General features: G+C 50.3%; 9 protein-coding genes across 9 annotated transcripts; 1 reads left to right on the forward strand and 8 right to left on the reverse strand.

Annotated features, from left to right (window-relative positions):
* Positions 1 to 63: 63 nt before the first annotated feature.
* On the reverse strand, positions 64 to 2,162 carry Asppvi_001521 (ferric reductase family protein; the record flags this gene model as incomplete). Its single annotated transcript, XM_043297816.1, has 6 exons — positions 64 to 458; positions 509 to 670; positions 726 to 1,125; positions 1,178 to 1,363; positions 1,425 to 1,486; positions 1,538 to 2,162. The coding sequence occupies 6 exons, from the start codon at positions 2,160 to 2,162 to the stop codon at positions 64 to 66; spliced, it is 1,830 nt and encodes a 609-aa protein (XP_043153751.1).
* Positions 2,163 to 4,903: 2,741 nt separating this feature from the next.
* Asppvi_001522 (basic helix-loop-helix domain-containing protein) lies at positions 4,904 to 7,954 on the reverse strand (the record flags this gene model as incomplete). Its single annotated transcript, XM_043297817.1, has 1 exon — positions 4,904 to 7,954. One exon carries the CDS (start codon positions 7,952 to 7,954, stop codon positions 4,904 to 4,906), a length of 3,051 nt encoding a protein of 1,016 aa, XP_043153752.1.
* A 1,138-nt stretch (positions 7,955 to 9,092) lies between these two features.
* On the reverse strand, positions 9,093 to 11,203 carry Asppvi_001523 (putative serine peptidase; the record flags this gene model as incomplete). Its single annotated transcript, XM_043297818.1, has 10 exons — positions 9,093 to 9,312; positions 9,369 to 9,566; positions 9,624 to 9,786; positions 9,838 to 9,943; positions 10,005 to 10,092; positions 10,152 to 10,324; positions 10,374 to 10,496; positions 10,561 to 10,715; positions 10,788 to 10,905; positions 10,979 to 11,203. The coding sequence occupies 10 exons, from the start codon at positions 11,201 to 11,203 to the stop codon at positions 9,093 to 9,095; spliced, it is 1,569 nt and encodes a 522-aa protein (XP_043153753.1).
* An 828-nt stretch (positions 11,204 to 12,031) lies between these two features.
* On the reverse strand, positions 12,032 to 13,626 carry Asppvi_001524 (uncharacterized protein; the record flags this gene model as incomplete). The annotated part of the gene is made up of 2 exons (XM_043297819.1): positions 12,032 to 13,404; positions 13,455 to 13,626. 2 exons carry the CDS (start codon positions 13,624 to 13,626, stop codon positions 12,032 to 12,034), a joined length of 1,545 nt encoding a protein of 514 aa, XP_043153754.1.
* Positions 13,627 to 14,857: 1,231 nt separating this feature from the next.
* Positions 14,858 to 15,726, reverse strand: Asppvi_001525 (uncharacterized protein; the record flags this gene model as incomplete). Its single annotated transcript, XM_043297820.1, has 2 exons — positions 14,858 to 15,196; positions 15,298 to 15,726. 2 exons carry the CDS (start codon positions 15,724 to 15,726, stop codon positions 14,858 to 14,860), a joined length of 768 nt encoding a protein of 255 aa, XP_043153755.1.
* A 1,019-nt stretch (positions 15,727 to 16,745) lies between these two features.
* Positions 16,746 to 17,744, reverse strand: Asppvi_001526 (dihydrodipicolinate synthase family protein; the record flags this gene model as incomplete). The annotated part of the gene is made up of 1 exon (XM_043297821.1): positions 16,746 to 17,744. One exon carries the CDS (start codon positions 17,742 to 17,744, stop codon positions 16,746 to 16,748), a length of 999 nt encoding a protein of 332 aa, XP_043153756.1.
* Positions 17,745 to 18,307: 563 nt separating this feature from the next.
* Asppvi_001527 (putative GTP cyclohydrolase II) lies at positions 18,308 to 19,826 on the reverse strand (the record flags this gene model as incomplete). Its single annotated transcript, XM_043297822.1, has 4 exons — positions 18,308 to 18,313; positions 18,361 to 18,642; positions 18,695 to 19,651; positions 19,710 to 19,826. The coding sequence occupies 4 exons, from the start codon at positions 19,824 to 19,826 to the stop codon at positions 18,308 to 18,310; spliced, it is 1,362 nt and encodes a 453-aa protein (XP_043153757.1).
* A 610-nt stretch (positions 19,827 to 20,436) lies between these two features.
* On the reverse strand, positions 20,437 to 22,207 carry dbp5 (ATP-dependent RNA helicase DBP5; the record flags this gene model as incomplete). The annotated part of the gene is made up of 6 exons (XM_043297823.1): positions 20,437 to 20,718; positions 20,783 to 20,983; positions 21,037 to 21,274; positions 21,331 to 21,828; positions 21,890 to 22,052; positions 22,120 to 22,207. The coding sequence occupies 6 exons, from the start codon at positions 22,205 to 22,207 to the stop codon at positions 20,437 to 20,439; spliced, it is 1,470 nt and encodes a 489-aa protein (XP_043153758.1).
* Positions 22,208 to 23,024: 817 nt separating this feature from the next.
* On the forward strand, positions 23,025 to 25,530 carry Asppvi_001529 (putative actin polymerization protein Bzz1; the record flags this gene model as incomplete). The annotated part of the gene is made up of 6 exons (XM_043297824.1): positions 23,025 to 23,069; positions 23,128 to 23,154; positions 23,227 to 23,754; positions 23,814 to 23,894; positions 23,948 to 25,085; positions 25,136 to 25,530. The coding sequence occupies 6 exons, from the start codon at positions 23,025 to 23,027 to the stop codon at positions 25,528 to 25,530; spliced, it is 2,214 nt and encodes a 737-aa protein (XP_043153759.1).
* Between the last annotated feature and the right edge of the window lie 1,924 nt (positions 25,531 to 27,454).

Raw genomic sequence — 27,454 nt, forward strand, 5'->3', positions numbered from 1 at the left:
GAAAATATCATCTAGCTTGTGCTTCTATTTATGGTCACAAAGACGGCCATGGTAGTGTAGATCCTACCAGGAAAATGTATCTTCATAAAAATCGACCAACTGCCCATTCTGACGTTCTCGAACGGCCTGTCTCACGTCGTCGCCCAGTCCTCCAGGGCCGCAAACGCTGACGGCCATCGCACCAACTTGCTGCGCCATCTCGACATCCACAACTTCCGCAAACGATGGTTTGCCGTACTTGATGCTGATAGACACAGTTGATGGTGGTGATTTGGTCCAAGGGCTCTCGTCGGATAAGTATCCGTCTGTGCTATACCCTTTTGATGTCACGTAGATTTGAATTGATAATGAGAACTCGGGAAGCTGGAAGTATGGGTCTTGCTTGCGCTCGTTCGGGGCTTCGAGGGCTGGATGGTCGAGTAGAGAGGCCATCCACGGCTGGATCCAGGTCAGATGCTCTAATAGGAGTCAGCTCATGTTCATTTGATCTTTGACCTGTAGAACCTACCTAGGTGGCGCACAACCCATATCAAGCTGACTCTCCGCACCGCCATCGATCGGTCGGAGAAACCATCGGCAAACTCACGCAGGTAGGAAAGTGGGTGAGTTATCCCTATCCCTCCTGCTACGAGCAGTACCGTACCATAAGATGCAAGCGAGTGAAGTCCCCCTGTGTTCCAAAACGTAAGCGTATGTCCCAAAATGAATAGAGTCATAATGCATACCGAATGGCCCTTCTGCCAACGCAGCCGCGTTGAACCTCCCTTCCTCCGCGCTGTGAACCTTCCTCAAAAGCTTGTTGGTAAATCCGTCTCGCCGCTTGATCAGGAATGACATGGTAGTCCGCTGAGGTCCACCCAGCAAGACATTGAACGAGTCGCTAGAATAGCGCTTTTCGCTGGAAGTCATCCGATCCGAGGATGTCCATGCCACAGAGAACGGATGTGAGGTCCATAATCCTAGCGACGGGATATAGAGGTACATATACTGTCCGGCCTTGAATGTCCAGGGACGCGACACGGCAACCTCGACACGCGCGACATCTCCTGGCAATAGTTCCACGGTAGCAGAAGTACGCTGCTTGCCGCAGTTCCGCCAGACAATACTGACGAGACGTGCAATTCTCTGGAGAGACGTATGAGTAGTGCAAACTTGATGACGAAGGGTATATACTCACATCAAGACCCCAAAGGATCAATGTGGCCAGGAGAACCCTCTGTTGGGCCAAGCCACGCAGATGATACCATAGCCCAACAAATGCCATAACTGCGAGAATTATATGAAAGTGAAGAAAGGCTTCGTAAAATGCATGACGAATTGGCGATACTGATTGAAAGAAAATAACAACAAATGCAATAAGAGCCTACCATCGACCGCGTTAGCAATGCCAATTGGTAAACCGTTTGTCGAGACAGATCACTTACAATGATTCCATATACATAAAAAGGCTGATTCCAAAGTTCGTTCATGATCACGTCCATAGTTACTGTTTCCCTCGTCAGCAACGGCCATCATTCGAGACAGCTGAACCACCCACCCTGCCTGGCCTGTGCCCCAATGACACAGCCCATGTGAACAAGGGCCCCAGCAATCATGACCCGTCCGACCCAGCGGTGCAGGAGATTGAAAGTGTCAAAAGAAATACCCAGAAGTGGGATGAGGGGATTGTTCCGGCCCGCGGTCAACACCAGCGCAGGTGAGTTCATTACTGCCAGATGTCCGGCGGCATATTTTAGTTGGTACATCCTTTCTTGATAGTCCGTCCACCAGTCGACTAGGACGAACAGGAAAAGCAGGTTGGTCGTGATATATGCCAAAAGTAATGTAGCCTCCAGTCGTAAGGGTATGCTTCCCATGTGAATCCTGTCGAGCAGTTGAAATTCGCGACTGTGCCGTTTGGAAAACAACGGTGCATAGAGTACATGTTTCTTTATCCAGGCAAAGATAGTGCTGGTCCGCGAAAACTTGCTCTGGTCATCTGTCCGAAGAATCTCACGTAAACGACGACGATGCCGAACCCTTATGACAATCCGACACACGAATAGAACAGTGAAGAATCCGCTGAGGACGAAGAGAGGTGTCGCCAAAGCCGGGTTCATAGGACGATGAGGGTAGCCGCGGTGGGAGTGATCTACCCCTGGTCCTCCGAGTTCTACTCCCATTTCCTGAGGTCAAAAGAAACATTCAAATTACAAGTTGAATGACGGGCGAACAGAGAGGATCGAAGTATAGCAGCGGCAAAAGCTGCACATGCGCTTCCACACTCACTAAAAGGCCGCGAATAGAAGAGAGGTGTTGCAGAAGTTAAAGCAGTCAAATCATCGACTCAAAACACCTGGCCGTGAACAATAAAAATAAATCAGGCAATGACGTGACACTGCTCTACATTGACCTCTCCTCCTGATGCCGTCATCCACCATGGAGTAGTCATTATGAAATACGTGGTAACGCAAAGGGTCACCCAACAAGCTACAAAGAAGACGGTGACAAAAAGATCAGCGTGAGCAATCAAGCTAGTGCAACCATGGAGAATGTCGAGGGTTGATGTCTTACTCAGCTGGGCCTCGCTCTGGAATGTGAGAGACTTGAAGCGTGGAGCCCTCTAGATCAGACCGGAGGTCCCTATTATTGCCCCCTCGAAATGAACCAAAAACCCTCAATTAAAATTTCATTAAGTAATCTTACACGGCATTGCCGACAGCTGGGATTTCAGGTCAAGTTATTAGCAGATGTCTTAGACTTGTATTGAACTATGGAGTCTTCGGATGAACCCCTACTCTCCGATGGAACGGTAGCTCCGAAAACGGAAAGTCACGCAGGATCGCCAGATTCCGCGAATACCGAAGCTTGATTGCTCGCCCTGGAGCACAAGGCCCTGCTCCATTGTTTGGCAAGAATCGACCCTGAAGATGTCCGGGTCCTCGTCATCTTGCAGATTGTGAGCCTATGACGCAGCAGCTGCCTGCCAGCCAGGGCTTATCACGAGACGACATTTCTGTCATACATCTTCTGGTCAACTGTAAAGCAATCAATAGTGTAGCTTGCCATACTCTCTAACTTGCAAGGATCTCTCTAGTCACCAGCTTGACAGTCTGACCAGATCCACTCTGTATTGAGCGTTTCTACGTCACAGACGTCGAATCGTCATCCGAGCTGCACCAGAGCTTTCACATAGCAGTGAAACTCATGATGTAAACAAAGAAACACCCTTTCCTAGTCATATTGATTGTTGCAAAACGACATGGAGGATGCAACAAGCCACTATTGCAACGCTGCTGAATCAGAATCGCCTGAAAAGGCCCAGACAACACGCAACGCGCGCTTAGGATGGAGAATGAATCTCCAGTCTGGAGTTGAAGAGCCAACAAGACTTCTTGTTCTGAGGTCGATGATGTCGGCAGCCGAGTGTGAATACCACCGTAGTCTCGAGATCAAACTATAAAGATACAGCGCGGCAAAACGAGCCGAATGCCACCCCAGAAAAGAGCAAGGATTGCAGTCACAGTTGAAAGCGTTTATCGATAAGCAATTATTAGGACGCCCTAACCTCAGCACTTGGATGATGAATCCAGGAGAGCGTAACTTCTTTGATAGCACACAAAGAGTGGGGTTGCTGTCTGCCCTCAAGTATCGCTAGGTAGTATCATAGTTTCACCTTTGGTTAGTCATCTATGGCGGACTATAGCTTTGGTATTTTTACAATGATTACATGCCACCACTCCCCCTTTTGGTTACACACCCTGCACCGATAGTTATCAAATACTATGTTATTAATAAAGTTATCTAGTATCAATATTGAATCATCACCGAGTAGGAATATTGATACCATAGTATTCGATATCAAATCATCCGTGTGACAACAACACTATAGCATTATTTATATTAATACTAAATCCTTATATACTGAGGTTGTGCCGGTATAGTCAGAATTTATATATATAGAAAGATATAGGGGGGTATTTAATATCCTTACTAGGTGATGATTTGATATCGAATATTATGGTATCACTATTCCTACAAGATGATGATTCAATGTTGATACTAGGTCATGATACAGTATCAACGCTGCGGCACCGATATTCCTACTGTGCCACAGGTGATAATTCAATCGATCTATGGTATCAATATCCATACTTGATAATTCGATAGCGATGAGTTACTTAGTATTCAATATCATTCAGATAGTATAGGAGTTTGTTGCTACCTGTGGAGGTAGTGGCAATAGGTAATACATGCAGTAAACAGTAAAGAAAAAGACCAAAAAGTCCAATTTCGTAGCTATAGTCCCTCATGATATCACCGATCCATAGACCTTACAGCTGCCATGATCACTTACCCAGGGGTATCCAACTTCGAGAACATCCAGAGCCATGGCCCTAGATGCGCGTGCGTGAAAAGTCAAGTCCCCATACTAAAGTTGTCTGTTGGCGATCTTAGACTCCCTCGCAACTCAGTAGAGGCTCCTTTCCGATTGAGATAAAATAATAATACTGTAGATGGTCATTTGGGGAAAAAGCTTCGCGAATAACTTCATGTGTGACATGTGCCTCATAAAATGCTTGAGTAGTGTCTGATTTTTCATGACGCAGATTCCATGTCATACAAGATAAGGTGTGAAGACTGGACAGCCACGAGCGCCCCTTCCCAGATCCATGTAACGCTGCGACCTTACATATGAAGGTCCATAAACAAATAAACAGGAAATGAGGATTATTCATAAGTATCATGTATTTGGAAGGCAAATCCCGGTTAACACGACAGAGACCTGAGAGAAGACTTTTCAGGAAAGACCCACCGAGAGAGAAACGCCTTGTACGTGGAAATTGCTCTATCCAGGGATATTACAGAAGAAGAATGCAAGCCGGAAAACAGATCGACTTTACTGTTGCATGATGCATGAAGCTCAACCCAGGCCGGATCCTTTGCCAGGTTGACTGTTCTGCTCACCAGCTTTCGAGCTTCTGGTGTCAGCGTCATCATCACTCCGACTTATTGGAGAGGACGTTGGATTTTCCGAGGCTACTTCGCTCTGACCAGCGACACGTCTCTTGGCGTCACTGATCAGCTTGGCTTTAGACTTCTCCTCCTGGACACAGGAATAATCGGTCACATGCACACCAGCAGTCTGACACAATGACGTGCATTCAGTTTCAATAACCTTCACGAGGTTAGATGTGAAGCCGTAGAACGCCGGGTTATACGCATTGCGAGCCCAGTAGATAAGCTCAGATGCGACACGGCCCAAATTAGGAATCGGATGAGGAATGATATTATTGTTGCGCCGCGAAGCGCCGCCCTCATCATCTTCAGACGATGATAAGATGTCCGATGCCTTGGACATGGGAGACGGCGGTACCGACGAATCGGACGAAGCCAGGTAGTCGATGTCTGACGCCAAGATATGGAGAAGATGATATACTGCAGCAAATTCGAGGAGGGTAAGCTCGACTGGATCAAGGGGCAAGCGATTAAACCAATGGATCGCTTTTTGTACTGTGAACGATGCTGGTAGAGAGGTATCGCCAGTTGCTCGAGCCGTGAAGATCGCAGCGATCATGGCGCATCGAACAGCTGTTGAAATCTCCTCACGCACGGATATAGGTAGGGAAGAGTCGAGGAAGTTTGAAGCTTGGTTTTGCTTGTTTTTGCCGTTGTCCTTCGGGAGTGCGCTAAGAACGCTTCCGATGTTGGCCACGCGGTCCCGTTCAAAAAAGACAGCCTTCATGACCAGCGCGCGCGTATGGGCTGCAGATGGCTGGGGCGCTACATCAAGAGCGAGTTTGATCTTGGATTTGAACACGTCGCGGCTCTTCTTCGCGTCGGGCCCACCGGAGCTTGCCTCGAAATACCTGAGAAGCGCCCTTTGAAGCAAGTGACTTGACCACCACGCAGCAAGAGCATCCAGAGAGGATTGAATCGCGGGGTCCTCCTCGACGACATCCAAAAGCGCTTCGTCATCGTCCGTACCTTCTTGTGTTGGACGATTCCAAGTCAGATTTGCTGCTCTCTGGATGATGGTATCGATCATGACATCGTCACAATCAATCCTCAGCAAGGTGGCCAAATGGCTGGGCAGGGCATCCGGATGATTCTTGGGTAATGCAACGTTCATCTTGCGCGCGAGATCCCATTGATACCTGGCCAGACTGCGGGCAACGTCATTGGATACATTGAATGTCCACGAACCGGGCTCACCAACACGCCACATCAGAATGCGGCAGTGGAGAGCTTTGAGCATCATTCTCATGGGGCTTCGAGGGAGAGTTCCGGCTGCAAATATGGTAAGTACCAAACGGCTTTTGCTGATTTCTGCATCGCCGCCGGCCAATTGCGCATCGATCGCGATATCCCAAGTCTTCACACGCCCTTTCTCATCTTCTTCGGTGACGCCAGTGACCCAAGAATACAGTTTCCATCCTAGTAGACACCGCAAAACGTATTCAAAGCATCGAGATGTAACAACGTACCACTCGTGGAAAAATCTATGGCGTGGTACGCCGACTCGTTGAATGCTGGTAAGCCAGGCTTGTTGCCTGAAGTTGCATGACGAAAGTGTAACGTCGGAAGCAACTTTGGAGGCCGAGTATTGGCGCCGTGGATCTGAGTTGAAGAGGTAGACGAAGACAATGAAAGCGCTACCAACGATAAGAACTGCAAGCAGTAGAAAGTGAGAAATTGCGCGCGCGTGCCAGGACGACCAGAAGTACTGAAACGCTGCGCTTGAGTAAACCTGTGATGGCAGCTGAACTCTGTTCAGCAGGTTCAAAGGTACCGCCAGCAGCCCCTTTGCCGTTGATTCTGTTTTCTTTTCTGTGCCCAAACCTTCGAGTACCATGAGCCCGGCGAGGGCGCCCAGCATGTACTTATTGGGAAGGTGCGAACGCATATGCCGTCCGCCAGATTGAGACGGGTCACTGTCTGTCTTCTTATATTGGATGTATGATTGTGAGTAGGAGCTCTCGTTTGAACCGGCGGCCCTCATGCGCTTCCAAGCATCCGGCACTTTGATCAATCCCTCGGGAGGGTACGAAGAAGTCGGAGAATGGTCACTCGAAACGTCCTCCGCATGCGAGAACACACTTGGGGATGAACTCGCCCCTGACTCGGTAGATACAGTGCAGTCGCTGGGTGATGATACCGACGCCGCAGAGGTCACAATCTGATCAGCGGCCTTATCCAACTGCCGTAACCGGATCTTCAACGCGGTATTCTCTTCCTCCAGTCTCTTGTTACGAATCTCGAGATGGCGGATGTACTCTGTCGCTTTCGAAAGGATAGACGCTTTGTTGAGTTTGCTGGCTGAGGTGATACTATCATCGTCATCATCACCGGAGTTGCCATTTGCCTGCTTGTAGGAGGCCCGTAGACTGGGCACACTGTCTCTTAGCTCGGCGATCTTCTCGTTCAGATTGGCTCTGTATCTCTTCTCGATGACATTATGCGCTCGTTTCTTTGATGGCGCCTGTTTAGCTTCGAACACGATGCTTGTCATCGCAGATCCATCGTCGTCACTACCAGTCTTGCGTTTGCGGCTTGGACCGGTCGCCGAAAGAGGGGAGCTAGAGTGGCCTGACAGTGGCCCCGCACCAACATGATCTGGCTGAGGGGATACATTATTAGTCTGATCTCGGCCGGGGAAAGACCCAAGTGAAGGTCTTTTGAAATTTAGAGATATATCAGGTGAGAAGTCTTTGTGCATTGCATCAGGTGCCTCCTGCGCGGAAGAGGCACTTGGCGATATAAAAGCAAGGTCGAATGGGGAGCTAGGCGAAGCATTTGCAGTTTCTGGAAATGCCTGCTCGTCATCCCATCTCATCCACTGTGTCCAATCCTGACTGGCATCGTCCGTACTTGTTTGGTCAACTGACATGGCGTTTCCTTGAGATATTCTCCTCCCAGAAGGCTCTAGAGGGGAGAACAACTGGAAATCCCCACCAATGCCGGCGGTGGACATTGTTTCACTGCCGGTCTTGAACCATCAAACGTTCTCGGTATTGCCTTGTTCTATAATGAAGACAAGATCATCAACACGAGGAGATATAAGTGAATATCTTGCTAAGATTGCGTACCTCTCAAGACCCAAGACGGAGGGGGTCAAAAGCCGGCTAACTGCGGGTTTAAGTTCGGACGATGATTGATGATCGGCCAAATCGAACACGCTAATCAGGAGACTAAAACTCAAATTGTGGAGTCAGACCTGAATGTTGGTGCAGGCTGCAAAGATATGGCTAATTGCAATGATGAAGGCCATGCATTCCATACAGCAAATAGGTGCAGGGTGTGAAGGCAACGAGCTAGCTGAACACCTCATGAGATGTATATGATCAAGTCATGTGAGATAGACCTGACTCAACACTGCAAGGGGCCGAGGCTAGCGTTAGATGGGGATCTTGTCGTCGTGTTGGGCTGTTGGTTGAGAGGAAGTGTGATCGTCCTGATTCCAACCTTCCACATGCGACCCACAGGATTGTACTTGGTATCAAATTTCAAGCTCTTTCCTTCTGCATCAACCCTGCAAAGCAACCCATCTGATCAACTCAGCAGTAACGAAGGCGAATTGACTTCCTGTAAGCAGTTGTATCGACAAAAATCCCCTTGAACTGCAATCCAAGGAAACGAATCGCTGCCTGTGCCTGACCTTTGGGTCAACATTGGACTCGGCCGTGGCTCGGCGGAAGACATCGTATGATCGCGGGAAGAAGCGATTCCGGCAAACCGACAGGTGCGTTTTTGTATTACAGTAAATAAGCAATACTTGGCTGTGTTTGCCTAGTTTGATACCACCAATTCTGTATTTAGCTGTAAAATTACTTGCCATTTCCTTTTAAGGATCCTGACCAATCGCTGTCGAAGCCGCCTCATCTCCTTACATCATCGCAATCACTGCTATAAATAACCAGGTCTATTAAACTATCCTTGGAGTATCTGTATCTGGCTCCAAAGGAACGGTGTAAACCTGGGGCGAATGTGCGGAGCCGAGACATTGACATGGTTAGGATATCGCACATATGTACAGGACATGCTTGAGCCCCAAATAAGGATCCATCACTATCCCCCGACGTCTATGGACAATCGCGGGCACATCAAGGCTTCTAATATTTGGGATACTCCGCGACCCAAGCCTTAATTTGCGCCACCTCATTATCAATCACTTTTTGAACACCGGCATTCACAGCCCCATTGCGCAGCCTTAGATCTGAGCAATGGAATCCGCCCGGAATCACCTGTACTGGCGCCTCTTCTGTGGACTGAAGGGGTCCTCCGGGTCTGAACTTGGATGAGACTCCCGAGTCTCTCCAGGGATCGAATTGACTGTGGAAATGGTTTAATGTTAGCTTTGATCAAACATTGCCGGTCAGACAACGAACCCATTTGTCCAGATCAGGCGTGTTGTTTCCGTCAAGTCCCAGCCTTTGGTCCACTCATTCACGTCTTCAGCGTTCTTGCCTTTGGCGCTACCGTATGTATGGCCGTTCAGTTCTGGGAAGTACAGCGAGCATTGTCGTTGCCAGTACTCCGCCGAGACCAGCCTGGGGACGATGGTGAACTCATCCTTGGGTGCACCACTACAGTCAGGGAGTTAGCACAGCAGACCGACGGATTCCATGGAGTTGGTACCATACTCTTGCCAGTAGAAGAAAGGTTCATTGCATGTGAACCACACMCACTGCCTATTGATCGTGTTGCTGGGGGACAGGTCAGTGAATAGGGGGTTGGAAGGAGTATATGTGTCGAAGCAGTCAATTGCGTATTCGTCAGTCCAATAACCGTAAGTTTTGGCGCAGTCTATTCGGGTCAGTCTCTGAGGGGTCTCGAGTACGTATCCGGGAGACTTACATCCAGGAAGGAAGCTTGAATTGAACCATGACGCATAGCCTTTCAGTGCTTTGTCCAGACCGACGCCGCTCGGTCCAGGAACAGACTTTGCTCCAGGGGCGACATTCTAATGCCGCGTGAGATGACCATTCGCACAGTCCAAGCCTTGAGTTGGAGAAGGGCCTCACCTCAACTGCGTCACAGAATTTAAAGAACTCGGAGTATCCCGTGTAGAAAGTATTCGACTGCCAGAGCCATGGTCCGTTCTCAATTGCTCTGGGACTCATTAGCATCGAGGCATCATTCACCGTTCAAAAAAGTCGAACACAACATACGCTGCAAAATCATCGAAGTGCTTGAGCCCTCCCAACCCGAACATCTCTTTCAGTTCCTGCTGACGCTTGGTATCCCCTGACTGGTAGACGTGATCAATATGTTTCGCCACGCGTGAGAGATCCTTGCTGCAGTTCTTGGGCATGCCCTCGATAACGGGGACGAAATATTGCCACTGCATATGTTAACATGTGCTTGGTCACAACGTCTTGGCCATCACGTACGAAGTCATAGATAGCCTCCACGGGCGCACTCGATGCATGGTACGCCCAGAAGGTCCCTGGGGCAATGGATTCGGTCCACGCGCTTAGGGCACCGCTGTAGGAACCCCCAGTGAGTACCCATGGCTTCCATGAAACATCCGTCAGCATGCGGATCGCGTGATAATCCGTTTTTGGTAACTCTACTCACCGCATTATCAGCGTTACTGCTGCGGTCGGTGTCGAACGGAAGATTCACGGTCTTTGCAAAGTGGACAAGGTCCGCAATAGACTGCTCCAGAGTGAGGTACTGGAGCGTCTCAGTGGTCAAATTGGCGTATGGTGATGAGGCTCCCCAGTAGCGATCTGGGAGACTTGATGAGCACTTCCTGTACATCTGCGAAAGCTTACAACCCATTCTCGGTCAGGAGTACTCACGCTCAAGCAAAATCATCGCACCCTTGATCTCCTCAGCATAGCGTCCAACGAGCGTCTGGTTCGTCAAGTATCCAGTGTATAACGAAGCGTCCGCTTCACCTGGCGTGAACAAGACTACCTTTTCTCACGACGATGCTACGGTCAGCAACACACCACAAGCAATAGCCACCAATTGAGCGGAGGATACTCACAGGGGAGCCAGGACCAGCCCAATGTTGCGAATTATACCAGAATCTCTGGGCAAATGTCCCCAGCCCAGGGTTATTATGATCAATGTATTGCTCGAATGTCGCGTTCCCAGAGAGCAGCTGGGCTTGCGCGCTCAGTGGAGGTGGAACAGGCACCTTGGGTATGGCAGACACCACCCCACAGAGATAAGACGCAACAAGCGTCAGGGAAGCAGCAACAGTCCGCATCCTGAGAATCTAGCCTTCCGTAACCTGGGACCCTCGAACTACAAACATAAAAGGGAAACAGGAGAGAAATGAAAAAGGAAAAGCCATATTTATACGAAGTAGCTCTTCCCCCTATGCTCGATAATGCTCTAAGCAGCTAGTGATTACCAAGTGAGGGGAAGCAATCATGCAGCTACAGACATTCGGGAAGGACAAAGAAGTGCTAATTAATTGCATCTCAGCTAGCGCATGCAACAATCTTCACTGCAGGAATTTCTCTTAGCAATTAGCGTTGCTGAGATGTAATGTAACGACAAGCACTCCCCTTGCAGGTTAGCTGTTGCTCCAATCGGACAACAAGACTTGGCAGGCATCTCCAAGGCCCACTGCTTAGGGCATTTTGTTATCTGCGCTGATTATCGTCGTGCAGACTGATTCCCCGACACGTGTCGTGTGCGATTTGATTTTCTGCGTCTACTTACTGGTTCAATCCGTGGAGTCGATTTTATAGGCATATTGTTCAATTCAGCAAGAAATTCACGTTATGGTTCAAAAAGGAGACGCAAACAAACAAGGGACAATAGCATACAGCATGCCGCCCCACTCCGCGATCAACGAAAACGTTAAGGTACCCCGACGGAAGTCCGGGGTTGCGTGATAACGATAAGAAGGATGTAACCCTTTGAGTAATCGAATTCGACAACATTCTGCTTCGGCAGGCGGACACAACTAGTTTCATTCATTACTTTAGGTCATTACTTAAGAGTAAGAAAGTCTAGACTTCGACATCCACATATACACAATTGCAACCGAGGACAAAATCGCCAACCGCGACTCCGACGACTCGCCTTACCAGCCGCTCTCCAACCCCCAGGCCTTGACCCGGAAAGAAGTCTTATTGCTCAGATCACTGCTAGAGACCGTGAGGGTATCCAGCGGATGGGTTGGGTAGAAACTCATCGTTCCAGTTTGAATGCCCTCAGCGAGGGAGACCTCGAGCAGCGAGCGGTCAATGACACCGGAAAAGGTAAATTTGCCGTTGTCGAAGGACTTGACGGTCGTGTTGAAGACGGGCCAGTAGCCGGTGCTGTTGGCCTGGGTGAAGAGATGGGTGCCCGCACGGTTGATCCAGAAGAAGCCGTTGTCCAATCTGAGACCGCCATCGACGTACTCTCCCGAGGTTGAAGAGGTGAAGTTGAAGTTTACGTGTCCCGTTGCGCCAGAGGACGGGATACCGTTGATCTTGACGTCGAAGGAGACGGCGTTGGACTTGACGTCCTTGAAGTCGAAGGTCACATCGCCTTTCCCCGAGCGCTTGCCCTTCAGTGACTTTCCGCGGACGGAGTCCAAGTCGTCGAATGCTTGGTTGGTGACGACCCAGGAGCCGTCGACCTTGGTCAGGGTGTGCTCTTTGGGCAGCGACATGGAGCCTCTCCAGCCTTCAAGGGGGCCGGTAGGCACCTGCTGGGTGTAGTTCCAGTTGCTAGCCCAGCCGATGGAGAGCGGAGGCTCGTCCTCGGGGATGCCCGAGTACCACTGCGAGGCGTAGTTATCCTTGGCAAAATCATAAAGGGTCTCCTTGGGGGTTTCCGAAGTGAGGTGGGTTCCATTGAACGTTCCAACGACATAGAAGGTTCCCGAACCCCCGAGCGGCGCTCCAGGATTGACGGAGATGAAAAGCACAAACTTCGTGGAGTCCTCTGAGTCGGCGTTGTCGTCGACTGAGAACTTGACAAGGTTGGGACATTCAAACTGCGTTCCCGGCAAACCTGCCTGGGTGAAGTTGGAGGCATGGGTCCATTCCTTGAGATTGGGCGACGTGTAGAACCCAATGACGCGATCGTCCGCATAAGCAACGGTCATGACCCATTTCTGCGTCTCGGGATGCCATACAACCTGCGGGTCACGGAACTGGCTGGAGCCAATGTTGAGGACCGGGTTGTTCTCATACTTGGTGAAAGTGTATCCGCCGTCACGGGAGTAGGCGATGTCTTGCACCTGCAGCGTCGCAGTTGCCAGCGTGTAGATGGCTACTACACCGTCGTCCTGGTCTGGGAAGAATCCCGAGGTGTTGTTGCTGTCCACCACAGCCGAGCCGGAAAAGATCCACTCGTCCGGCTTGCTAGGGGAGATGGCAATGGGGTGGTTGGTCCAGTGGTACAAGTCCTTGCTGGTGGCGTGACCCCAGTGCTGATTACCCGCAACAATCTGGGAAGGATTGTCTGCGTCGTATTAGCACAGGTACACATCTATAGGGATCAATCGAGCTTACATTGGTAGTACATGTGATAAATCTCTCTCTTCTGATCGTAGAAAAGTCCGTTGGGGTCATTCATGAACTGAGAAGGAGGGGAGAAGTGAAGCTGAGGCCGTAGAGGCCCGGAATAGTTGGCTGTTTGGGCCGCTGCCAATGCAGCAGAGAAGAGGATGAGATGGGCACGCATTTTGCTCGTCTGATGGAGGATTGATGCCTTCACATTCCACTCTGGAAAACTTCCACAACTAGGAGGACAACGGGGTATTTATATCTCAATGCCCACAGCTGGGGCCTGAACTCCAGATTATTAGCAACAGCCGCAAAGACCCCAGACGGGGTACTCCATTGCACATGGTCAACGTGCTAGGCAGGATCAATTAGATGTAACTGAGAAACATACCGAAGCTAGAATGGGTCCCCGGGACCCGGCTCGGAGAATTGCACAGAAGCTTCCCCAATTCTTTCGGCTTTGTGCCGAATAGTAGCCCGATTTTGCTTTGCGGCTTCTCCAGATACAGCTACTTTCCAGCGAGCATACTCTTTGCACCGAGTCAATCAGTGTCGCAAATTCAAGCCAATTCCAAGCAATCTTGTACTCGGATCAAAGGTGATCTTACAGCAAATCTCAGGCAAGAAATATTAAGCCATCGACTACCCGGCCCGGGAGTGACGTCGATGTTGCTGGCGATGAGGTTGGCAATTCAGCTTGGCGAGATATAGTATCAGAATCCGGGACTTCGTCGGCGAAACCTCGTAGGCTCATGCGGCGACTCGCCATTTTACAATCCGGCTTTTCGTGTTCGGCAAAAGGGTTCCTGTTGCCCAAGCTTGTTCTCTGACTGACCCCCGCAATAATAGTCCCGGGCTGTTTTCGGATTTCGGAGGCGCGTCGGAGAAATTTCCCCACAGTTAGCAAAGGGACCTTCCTTATGAGGACGATAAATTGAGATCTAGTATCTATCCACAAAGAGCTGTCTTAATTTTAGTTCCTCAATGCCTCCAAGGTTGGAACTAAGATGTGATGGCAACTGCGAAAACTGAACTCTTGATGACTCTGATTTTGTCATCTCGTGTCTCGACATTTTGTTGACTTCCATACTATATAGATTGAATATCCTTTTTGCCTAGTGCTGATGATATTGCATCTTTATTTAGATTTTATGGGAAAGAGGTCGACTCTATAGGTAGAGTATGAGAAGTCACTGGATTCTGGTAGTTCTGCCATGCAACACAGTAGTTAAGGGAATAATTACAGAGTACGCTTCCATGCCTCACTGATATATGGAAGGCTCATTGTGACCCTTTCCTGTCGGATATGATATGATGTTAGTCAACATTTGTCGGGGTCTATTCTCTTGGTTAGTGTCCCCATAAGGTTGCTTCAAGTACACGGTCTAGCTCATCGCAATACTGAATCACTAGAGCTGGCTTTGTGGAGTTGCCCTTTGTCCAATGCTCACGAGCCTGTCCATTATCAATGCTGCTCCCCGCTGAGACTCCTCATTTATCTTTCCAATCAGGTCATATACCTCCTGTGCATCTTGTCTCTCTCCTTCTTGGTCCAGCCGGTTGGCAAACTCCTCCAAGCACATGATATACTCCTCATTATTTGCCTTGGCCCGTTCTGGTGGATCGCGATACTGAAAGAGTCCCGTACGGATAAAGCCTTCGTTCCGCAGGTGCCGTTGGATATCCAGAGTCCAGTTGTTGCGGCCATCAGAATACGCAAACTGCCGCAGTTGCTCCATCGCTAGGAGCTGCTCGACGTTTGTATTAGATTAGCTGAAATGATGTGTGCATCGCGATAGTTAAACTCATCCCACTGGATCCAGCCCCGGGGCTTCAACAGGGTGGAGACTTTGCGGATCACAGGAATGGGATCACTCTCTCGGACCACCAGCATGAAGAACCGTAGGTGAACAATGTCGTATGTGCCCACCAGATCAGGTGGCACGTCGTCAAATATATCCAATTGGCGCAGAGTGGCATTTTTTGGAAGCCACTCAGCTGGTGGCCCGCTGTCCAGACTGATATCCAAGCCATCTAACGTGGCTGTGGGAATATCCCGCGCAACTTCATATAGCCAGATTGCCGTTCCTGTGGCGACATCGGCAATTCGAGCGTTGGGTGGCACAGGAATTGACGGATGAAGATTGAACTTGACACATTCTCTGAAGAGGTAATGCTGGTAGTTGAGGCGAGCGGTGGCTGAGTAGGTCCGCTCGAGCATATAGGGCCTGCCGTTGGCCAGTAGAAACCCAGATCGAGCAGTAGAGTTGCCCGTCATGGTCATTGCAACCCAGAGTGAGGTGGTTGGAAAGGAAGGAAGTTGACCTCTGATTGAGACGATTGAGACAGCGTGATCTCATCACGCCATGCTGTCCTTGGAGATAACCAATCTCAAAAGAGGTTAACCTGCGGAAATTGAATGACTGCTGATTTGTTCATGATATGCTAGTCCATGGACCAATGCTTGGCCCTGCCTACATCCTGCGTAGAATAGGATGATATATCCCGCCGAAGCAATTATAAGCCGGGTTTTCCAGGTATACATCATCGAGTTCAGTTCTCTCGCTTGTAGGATAAGTGCACTCAGGTAGAGGCCCTATCGTGAAATCTCAAAAGTTGACAGGATTGAAAAAAGAGAAGCCGATGGGAAATGCTCGTAGTGGCTGTCAACCTTATAAATCCTGCGTGACAGCGTGAGGGCAATAGTATGCTAAAAATGCCAATGCTACGGGAAGTTTGAATTATCAGAACATGATGCTATTGTCCCGAAACTGATATCAATATTCGCTATTTTCTACGCCTCTGGAGACAGGCAAATGTCCTAGGCTCCTAGCACATTCCCTGTCCTGCTTAAGCTATATTGGGATACTCCCACGCTCCACACTCCCTAGCAACGCAGCCACTGCTCAAGAAGTTTTGCATAATAAGGGAGTGAGTCTAATGGAAAGGGAAGCAATGGCCATCCTATATGTGGCACTGCCTGATACCCGGCATATGCCTTCAGTCTTGTTTGGTGAAACCATCATTTTTCCAAAGCCTACTGAGGTGACATTGTTCAAAGAAGTCCCTTGGAGACGGAAATCTCGTATTCTCTAGCACACATGGACAGTACGCATTTTGTCACCTTGTCGAGCTTCACACCGGAAGCGCTACCTTCCGGTTCACGTTGTGGTCATCAACCATATGGCTACGTCGTGACCATGGTCATTGTATATGTCTTAAGCGTCATAATACAGAAACGCCCCCCGACCTTGACGACACACCCATTCAAAGTTGCATTTGGTGTAGTAATCGCAACTATATACTTCTCTCAATCTCCGCAACCTCCGCCATCACCTCCCTCACCATCTGCTTCACTCCTTCGCTAGGCTCCTCATACGGCGTCCTCGGCCTGAGCTTCTCCTCCGCCCCCTCAATCCCCGCCAGAGACGCACTAAACACCGCCGTGGCATACTTGGTCGCCGCAATCCCACTCTTACACGGACTCTCCGCCAGCGCCGCCTTCCGCTGCAACTGCATCGCCTCGTCAACCTTCCCAGCCTTGTAGAGCTCATACACCCGCGCCGCCGTCCTCGGGAACACATTCGCAAACGCCGCAATGCACCCCGCCGACCCAACACTCATTCCCGCAAGCAGGAAATCCGACTGCCCGCCATAAACCGCAAACTCGTCCTGCGAGAATGTCGCCGCCAGCCGCGTGATCTTCCCCACAGACGCACAGGTGAGCTTGACACCCACCACATTCGACACGCCGCTCGGGCTCGCCGCCGCCGACTCGCGCACGATCGCAGTCATCGTCTCGGAGTCGATGTCAACCCCGTTGCACACGCCGGGGAAATTGTAGATGATAACCGGAAGCGGGGCCCGCGCCGCTACGTCCGCGAAAAACCGCTTCACGACGCTCATGGTCGTCGCCTTGCCGAAGTAGGCGGGCGGGAGCACGAGGAGGTAGTTCGCGCCCGCCGCGGCGGCGTCGGCTGCTAGTTCCAGCGTCTGCTTGGTGGAGTGGGCGCCGACGCCAGCCATGAGGGGGAAGTCTGGGCCGACGGCCTCGCGGGCAGCTGCGATGAGCTGGGCGCGCTCTTCGCGGGTGAGTAAGAAGGCTTCGGAGTTTGTGCCGAGGATGACCAGGCCCGCCAGGCCGGTTTTGGAGAGGTAGGCCCAGTATTTCTTTTGGGCGTCGAGGTCAAGTGTGTCTGTGCTGTGGTTGAAGAAGGTCACTGCTGGACACCAGACGCCCGGTTTAGGAACGTGGGGTTGCGGAGAGACTGCGGGGGATTGCGAGTGTGAGCCCATGATGGAGTAGCTTTCTGACTGCTGAGACATAGATGAAGGGCAGTTCAAGTTTGAGAATATAGTTCGTAATCACAGAGGAATTGGCAGAGCAGGGGCTTTTATACTCGGTATAGCTACCGAAAGAGTGGGGAAGTCGGAAAAGAATCCGTGTCGGATGGCAACCCGAAGTACCTCTCTAGGGAATAATAAAACACATCATATTATGCATATTAAGATCCCAGATTGTCCTATCAGGGAAATGGAAGGATGAAACATTCTTTAAAAGCGCTGAAGAGTCTTGAATTGGCAGCTGGCCTGGCATTATAGGTTAACCAGTTACAGCTAATAGCTTAGACTGAAACAAACAGCCAGAAGGTCCTCTTGTAGTACTTTGCAGGTAAGCTACATGGCCTTAATCACTTGCAGTCGCTTACTATCTGGTGATTTTTGCTACTACTAAACCCAATTCCTTACACCTAAGCCCATATTAATCGGGATGCCCGAAAAAGGTCAATTGATATCAAACTGATCGTATCATTCTTCAAGACAAGGTTGAGCTTGTGAATAGCCGAATATATGGCAGGTTAATGCTTGATAGAGTTAGCAAGGACGCCTCCACAGAAAGAGCTCTACTTACCGTGACATCCTCCCATTTCTCCCAGCCACGTCCCTTTACTGCTGCCAATTCTTCGGTTGTATACTGTCTACCTGTCGTGAAGTAGCCGGCATTGATTTTCGCATCAATTTCAACACGAGAGTCGCTCGGTATCAATTCCTCCGGGATTGGCACGCGCTCGAGGATCTTGATTCCTGACTGGACAATGGCGTCGTGCTTCATGTTGGACATGGACAACATGCGGTCAACCTTCTTGATTCCAAGCCAATGAAGGATGTCGGGCATGAGGGCTTGGAAGCGCATCTATACGCTCATTAGTACAACCTCAATCTTCTTTATGGGTGATGTAACCCACATCTCGCACTCCAGCAATGTTCTCTGTCCGAGTAAAGTATTTGTCGGCCGTGTCGCCACCACGCTTGCGAGCGTTGTACACAAGATACTTGATCACTTCACCCAGAGCACGGCCTTCCTTTCGGAAATATATAACGACACCACTGCCCCCGTTCTGAGCTTCACGGATTGCTTCCCGAATACCGAACGCGAGATACGGTCGGCATGTGCAAATATCCGACTGGAAGACGTCACTTCCATTACATTCATCGTGAATCCGCAGCGCCAGCTTCACATTCTCATCAGACACACGCTCCGGTGGGCCAAAGATGTAAACAGTTAACCCTCCAATTGGAGGAAGGAAAACCTTCAAATCAGGCCGGGTGATCAACTCCGGATAGCTGCCACCCGTATGCTCAAACAGAGTACGCCGCAGCGTCCCTTCGTCAACCCCAAATCGATCCGCAACACCAGGCAAATACCAGACCGGTTCAACCGCGACCTTGGTAACGCGCACCTCCCCCGAAGAATCCACAACAATTGACCCATCAACATCCAATTGCCCATCCTTCACGGCCTCCCCGATCTCCGCCAGTTTCATATTCGCCCGCGTAACCGCCATCGTCGGCCGGATATCCCAGCCGGCGTCCAGCTCCTCCCGGAACTGGTTGACGACATCATGCCCGAACGGGTCCATGGAGACGATCTTCGTCTTGTCCGCCCACGCAGGCTGCCAGGGGAAATTGAACGTAGGCTCACTATTCCGGAAGTCCGGGCGGAAGTTCACATCCAGGTCTCCCGCCGCGATCGCCAGCGCGTTGTAGATGCTGTAGCTGCCGCCGTGGGCGCCCATGGCGTTTCGTCGTTTGAGCATTCCCCCGCCGCGGGTGACGATAACCGGACCACGGGATTTGGCATCGGGTGCGCCCCATACCAAGGGGACGGGATCTATGCCGCTTTGGCCGGGGTAAGTGGTCAACTGAGGGGGATTTTAGTTCAAACCGCGTTCCAGATTGCATGGTTGTGTTGGTACGTACCACAATGTGCCTGCTGTAACCAGTTGTCGGGGCCGTAGGGGATGTAGGGGATGTAGGGGTTGTAGGGGACTGGATGCTCGGAGCTTCCGGCATGGCGGCTGTGGTTGTGTCCCCCATGTTGTAAGTCAGTGTAGGAATGAGACGATATGTCAAAGCAAATGAAGATAATGTCTTTGGAAGAGCAGAGTCAAGAGATGATGAGAGAAGGAGGAATAGGAAGGGCGTTGTCCTCCTGCATCTGCATGTGACTTGTTATCTCAGGTTCTCTCCGCATCTTATCAGGCATCCCGGCAGATACCCCTCTTTTCCATTCTTTTCCAGACAGGGTGCTTCTCACCGCTAGAGTCATGGATATGTCCTTCATATCTGTACAATGAGCTGGTCTACTAGCCAAATTGCCCACGAACGTGTCGAACAGTCCGTGACTTGCGACCAGTAATTCACGAAGCTTGACAGAATCCTTATCAGTTACTACGGAGGATCGGAGATATCCGACCCCACAGTTCCGCTATGACGGCATCGCTGACCATGGCGCCTGATATACGGCCCCAGAGCTAGATATACCTCAACAAAACGACAAGCGACTATACGTCAATGGTATCTATTATCTCCCTGCATGTGTTTGTAGGCATCAAAGTTTACTATCATCACTGTGTACACGTAAAACGTAGCCCAAGCCAATTTATTCGTCGGACAAAAGACATCGCTGGAGCACGCCGGTCCTCCTCTATTCCTTCCCGCCTGCAAATTTTGGGTTGGCGCGCGAGTTCTTGATGGTTTTCTTGATAATATCTTCCACCTCATCCCAGTCCTTGGTATCCACGCGCTGAATCTCACAGTTAAAGTATGTCTGAATCTGGTTGAGCATTTCCCATTCCTCGCGGTTCGACACGAACGAGATAGAGACACCAACGCGACCGAAACGACCCGTACGACCGATACGGTGCAAGTAAGTCTGGAAATCTGCCTGTCGTCCAGGTACGCTGGGCTGATGGAGCTCTGGGATATCCTAAAGGGGATTAGACACATAAGACACAATAATGGACTTCCGGAAAGACGAAGCGTGAACTAACATAGTTGATAACCATAGAGACAGTGGAAACATCAATTCCTCTGGCAAGAACATTGGTTGCGATCAAGACCTTGGCTTCGCCCTTGCGGAACTGATCGATAATTGCGTCGCGCACCGAGGGGTCCCTTTCACCAGTCAATGATACCACAGTATGTCCTTCAGCCGTCATTCGCTTCTCGATTTCTTGAGCTGCTACACGAGTCTGGGGGGCTGATCAGTATGAAATCGTTGACGTGGCGCAGTGGCTTTACTAACCTGGACGAAAATAATGGACGATCCGACAGTAAGCAGTCCATAAAGTTGAACAAGGGTTTTGTATTTGTCCTCTCCATCCGCACAGTCAAGGTAGAGCTGCTTGATTCCCTCAACAGTCAATTCTTCGTGCTGAAGTGTAATCTCGTTCGCGTTAGGTGCAAACTTCGACGCGTATTGATGAACGTGTTCTGGAAAAGTGGCTGAGAATAGGACGACTTGAATATCCCGCGGCAGAAGACTAGTAAAGTCAGCTGGAACGGTGATAGTAGATGCAGAGTATGACTCTTAACTTACGCTTTAACACGGATGCACTGATCGCCGAGACCCTGCTGGTCGAGCATGTTATCGGCCTCGTCAAGAACGAGCACTTTGAGCTTGTTGGGGATAAAAGTGCGCCTCTTGATCATGTCCCCTACGGTTCCGGGAGTGCCAACGACAATAGAGCACTCCAGTCTTTTGGGACGGCTGTCTCTGTCGGTCGGAACAGCTGCGCCAATAATGAGTCCATCAACGAATTGACCCATGACTTGGACCACGCCGAGAATCTGACGGGCAAGCTCTCGCGTAGGGGCCAGGATCAACGCCTGAGGGGTCTTCTGCATTTGCTCCGTCGACAGGTCGACACGACTCAATGCGTTCAAAACGAAAGCGGCGGTCTTTCCGGTACCAGACTGAGATTGGCCGACCAAATTCTTCGGAGGGTTGTTCAATAGTAGAGGCAGGGCTCGTTCTTGGATCTTCGAAGGCTTGCGGAAGTTCATGTTCGACAGCCCTTTCAGAATACGGGGGTCGCTGTTGGGTCGCAAAGAGATTAGTTACAAGCAACACTGCACACGAAACGATGCGCCCTTACAGTCCAAGGTCCTCAAAGTTCTTGACAGAGTAGAGTGGGTTGTTGGGGTCGGCTTGTAGATCGCTGAGCTTGACTTCGACGTTGTACTCCGGCTCGTGGAGGTCGGAGCCACCAAGTTCCGCCGGAGCGCCATCTGTCTGATCGCCTGGGGTCGCGGGTGTTTCTGCTTGCAACAGATTAGTCGTATGTTCGATCTGATCCGCCGAGGAGAGATGTTATGGCGCTCGTACCGGAAGTGTTTGATTCATCGGGTTTCGAGATGCGATCGGCGAGAGAACCGCCCGTTGGGGCGGCTTCGACTGGCTGTTCTGAGGCCATAGTAGGTGACTTCAAGAGAAACCGAAGAGACTAAAGACGAAAAGGTAGTCCAGCAGTTTCGAAGCTGTGAGCAGGCGGGCAGCACCCAGAGCTCTGTGGAGAGTTTTTGGGAGGCAAACAGCGGGGTAAATGAGAGATAGACAAGAGTAAGGATAGAATCGGATGATTAAAGGAAAGACTTTATCACAGTGCAAGGACCAAGAGCCAAAATCGCACTGAATGCCGATGCGAATGGCGAGATGAGAGCAATTCAAGCTTAGATCCCCAATGAATCAAGCCGTGACTGCGCTTTAGGAGCAACAATAATGACGGTAGAAAAACCCAGCCAGGCGATAACGTGTAATCACACTTTCCTTCTTTGGGTAATCCCCTGACTAGCGCTGAACGGAAGGCGGTGAGGGGAATTACGTAGTGGTACCAGATGGTACAGAATGGTAACTTCAGTGCCAGGGCAACAGCGGTTTTTGAGGCCGGCATGGCCTGAGACCGCTGTTTTGGTATTGTCACAGCCCTCTCAGCCCAATGAGCCCATGAGCCATCGGCCATCATCCCCGCTTCCGCAATGCCCGCCGGAGTTAACATGAGTTGACAATAGCCTTTTGGTCGCTTCTTATCAAACATTTCCTATTTTTATTAGTCTCACCGAGTTGTGACACTTTACTGGCTGCATCAAACGCCAAGGGACGTCAGCACGTGGGGGATTGTGGCTTCTCTTTCACGAACGGTCGAACGAGGCCACCTAAGTACACGCTACACCCAGGTTTGGCTTTCTGACACTGTGTCTTATGCGCCGGGATACATCAGAGGCCCCTGAAAGATGGCGACTGCGGACGTTGCTCCTCATTTTGGGGCGGAGCTAAAGGTAGGGTTTACCATCAAAGCACTCGAGAATGGCTACCTAATACTATGTGTTGATATAGGACGCATTTAAACCAGTGAATAATTGGGTACGTACCGGAATTGTTTCCCCGCATTTTGTCCGCAAGACCAAGGAAAACGGTGTTGAACGTCACTCATAGGTGTCGAATGGGATACAATGGCTCGATGAGATACAACAGTTTTATCGCGAGCGGAGCGCGATCGAGAAGGAATATGCCGCCAAACTCACTACTCTCTGTCGGAAATACTACGATCGCAAGGCGAAGAAAATCAGCAGCCTGAGCGTTGGAGACCATCCTACAATGACCCCGGGCTCCCTTGAAAGCGCTTCCCTTACMACCTGGACGACGCAATTGACCGCCGTCGAATCGCATGCCGCGGAACGGGACAAGTTTGCCTCGGAGCTGGTCGCGCAAGTGGCGGAGCCACTCAAGCAAGCAGCGGCGCAGTACGAAGAACTTAGGAAATGCCATGTGGACTTTCATGCGAAGCTGGAGAAGGAGAGAGACTCATCGTATAGTGAGTTGAAGAAGGCAAAGGGGAAATATGATGGGGCATGCCAGGAGGTCGAGGCGCGCAGAAAGAAGATGGAAAGTTCGTTTGACCACGGAAAGGCGAAGGCGCAAGCTGCCTATCAGCAGCATATTTTGGAAATGAATAATATCAAGGTGAGCTGGCTGTTTTTTTTTCAATCCCTGCCTGGCCTGGTCTTGCTAATATGTCGAAGAACATGTACCTCATCAGTATAAATGTGACCAACAAGATGAAGGAGAAATATTTCCATGAATATGTGCCAGAGCTTCTTGACGTAAGTAGATGGCTTCAGGTTACGACGGGGTGGATTACTCACTGGTCGAATAGGGATTGCAAGACCTGAATGAGACCCGGGTGACAAAACTCAACTCGCTATGGTCACTCGCAGCTCAGTTAGAGAAAGCTTCTCTCTCCAAGAGTATGGACCACATGTCACATCTACTGAACGAGATTCCTCGAAACGTACCGCACCTTGACTCACTCATGTTCCTTCGTCACAACGTCACTCAAGTGCAGGAACCTGCCAACATGGTATTCGAACCCAGCCCTATCTGGCATGATGACGAGTCAATGATTACAGATGAGTCAGCCAAAGTGTTTCTGCGCAACCTGCTCAGCAAGGGCAAGACGCAAGTCCGGGACTTGCGAGTCGAGTCCGACCAGAAGCGACGGGAAGTTGACAACGCCAAGCGTGTACGAGAAAATGTTCGGCAAGGGAAGGATAACCGGAACGAAGTCGAGGTTGTCCGGTCCATATTTTTCTTGCAGGAGGCGCTTCATGAGACAGACCGGAAACGACTAGCTGCTGAGGTTGAAACGTCGACCATCATGTCGGTCGTGGGCGATCTGTCTCTAGGAGCCAAGAATCACAACTTCAAGTCACAGACGTTCAAGATCCCAACCAACTGCGATCTTTGCGGGGAGCGCATTTGGGGACTGTCAGCGAAAGGCTTCGATTGTCGGGACTGCGGGTACACATGCCACAGCAAATGTCAGATGAAGGTACCCGCGGAATGTCCTGGCGAGCAGACGAAGGAGGAGAAGAAGAAGCTCAAGGCAGAGCGACAAGAGCAAGCCGGCGCCATGCCAGCGCTCGAGATTACACCGTCGAACGGAACGTCGGCCGCGCCGTCGCTCACTCGGCAAAATACGATGAACTCTTTGAGCTCCGGATATGCGGCGAGCGCAAACCGATCGTTGTCAAATGTTACCAACCAGCCCGCCAGCGCAACAGAGCCTGCTGTGTCTGCTGAGACCAAACCGGCCAGCGCCGCTCCGAAGAGGAATCGGGTTCTCGCACCACCTCCGGCACAGTACGTTAGCGCTCCAGCGATAAGTGAGTTGCCAGCCACTCCCGCCAAATCAGGTGAGCCGCGTGGGAAGATGCTGTACGCGTACCAAGCAGGAGGGGCGGACGAAATCACAGTGCAGGAAGGAGATGACGTGGATATTATCGAACCTGATGGTAAGTTTGTCGTTGACACGCTGAGAATTGTTCTAATTGAGGTTTTCTAGATGGCTCCGGATGGATGCGCGTTCGCGCTGGATCGGGAGAAGGCCTCGTCCCAGCCTCATATGTGGAAGTGGCACCGACACCATCCCCTGCGCCCACGGCCAGTCCCGGATTGACCGATCGGCCGGGCTCTACGTACTCGAACTCGTCTGCCTCGCTAGCTGGCAGTATGGCGCCTAAGCGGGTTGGGCCTGCAGTTGCCCCTCGACGAGGGGCAAAGAAATTACAATACGTCGAAGCGCTGTATGACTACGAAGCGCGCAGCGATATGGAATGGAGCATGGTGGAAGGCGACCGTTTCGTGCTGGTCAACCGGGACGGCGGCGACGGATGGGCCGAGGTCGAACGGGGAGGGGTCACCAAAAGTGTACCTGCGAACTATATACAGGAGGTGTAAACGTGGCACCGTGCGGTTTTAAGCTTATTGTTAGGCGGTTGGCTTCATTACGACCATATTTATCTATAGCCTTGCATTGGTGGCATCAGCAGCGATTGAATGGATACCTATGAGATTGGTCTACGCTTCGTGTCGTCTTACTTTAGGCTTGAACTCACCTTGACAATTGGATCGCAATAGTATGGAGACAGCATGATCTATTCGGGCGATCGGTCTCATGATCTCTTACAATGGCCAGAGGGCGACCTGCCAGCTCACCAAAGCAAGGACCTTCCTTTCAGAGCAAGCGCAGTCGGAAAACAAAGTACTGTGCACAAGCCACGCAGAAGATACCTTAATTTCAGCCGCCGTTTCCCCTCAAAATTCTATTGGAGGCTAACACTGCAAGTGATGAGATTGTTTCTATTAAGGTACATATCTAGACAGTGCCGAGAAGAGTGGTAGTGTTGGTGAGTGTACTTTGTACGTAGCAGGGGGTATGGGAAGACGGGAATTGATACCGAAGTTGGCTACGACCGAAGTTGGCTACGCAGCTTGCGACATGGTCGATAAAATTTGTTCACCGGTAGAATTGTGTTCTTTCTTTTGACTTTTTGTATGAAATCCTCCGGTCAGAAGCGATTAATGAAACCTACTACGAAACCACTACGAAACCACTACGGGGCAGATCAGATAGAGTAGTATACAAACAGGACCACTACAAGTCTCGAACTACATGTGAAAATTCGCGCAGGAAATTAGTAGAGCTACGATCGTATCACCAGGAGGAAATACCTCATAGTAAATCAGATACAACATACCAGATAACCATGGAAAATCGGGGGCATGAAACGGCGCTGCGCCACGGGCCTCTTTCTGGCTTGTGCTGAAGCTGCTGCCGCCGGGGGGTAGTCTATGCAGTGCTCAGCCACCTCCATCAAGCGAGTTGATCTACACATTCATATGATTTCGATTACGAGCGCCAGATGAAAGATAGATTTCCGATTGATAATGGATTGGAAAATGATATTATTCGGTTACATTGTAGTTAGTTATTTGGTTACATTGTAGTTAGTCAATATTGTATGTCATTGATGCTCTAGCAAATTGATGTCAGGGTGTTCTCTGCTCTGTACACTGTAGTACCTGTACTCTGAAATCAGTAAATGTGTATGTCCGACTCCAGCCTCATAGTGACCCGAGCGTCTCAGTCAAGTCTTGTCCTCGCCTTAAATTTTTCTTCTCTTGCGGATCAAGTTGTTTGTCATTATTATTATCATTATCGCAAGATCTTGAAGATCCGTAACACCAGGCAGCAAGATTGGTTTTTCTTTGGAAGAGGGGCGGTCTGAAAGAGACCCTGGAGAACGGAATGTATGAGGGAATTTGCTGGACCACCAGTTTCGATCAATGCTAGGACGAATCTGGCATGTCTCTAGCATTTTCCCACTTGCGCTGCCAAAGGATGAAATGATATTGCCAGCTTAGAGCAGCATCTCCCGTCTTGCTGCTTTGCTGCTTTGGGTGCTAGCTGGGAGAAACTGGAAACACCCCTATCCCTGGGTTTCATTTGCGGGAGCCGAGGGTCGAAAATCCCTCATCGCTAGTCTCAATTCATCGGTTTCCCTCTTTTGTCTTCAAGGAAAAATATCCAACAGTGGTAGTAGCTGCCTGTGTATACACCACGGCACCCAAGGCTCCATCCAAACGAAATTTCCTGCTGATTCCTCAAGAGGATCCTCCTTTTATGACAGCCACCAAAATGTCGAATATTTCTCCATCCGCACCAATCATATCCTCTTGGATCCAATGACATCCTAAAAATTGGTCTCCATCACCTACCCAAGTGGGATCCCTCTTTACCTGCAGTAGCTGTAAGACCAGACGATCTCCGGACACCTGAGGCAGGCAGCTCCAGCTCCAGCTCTATTCCCTTTCAATCCTC

This window comes from Aspergillus pseudoviridinutans (genome assembly GCF_018340605.1).
Source record: "Aspergillus pseudoviridinutans IFM 55266 DNA, scaffold_1, whole genome shotgun sequence".
Taxonomy (NCBI): Eukaryota; Fungi; Ascomycota; class Eurotiomycetes; order Eurotiales; family Aspergillaceae; genus Aspergillus; species Aspergillus pseudoviridinutans.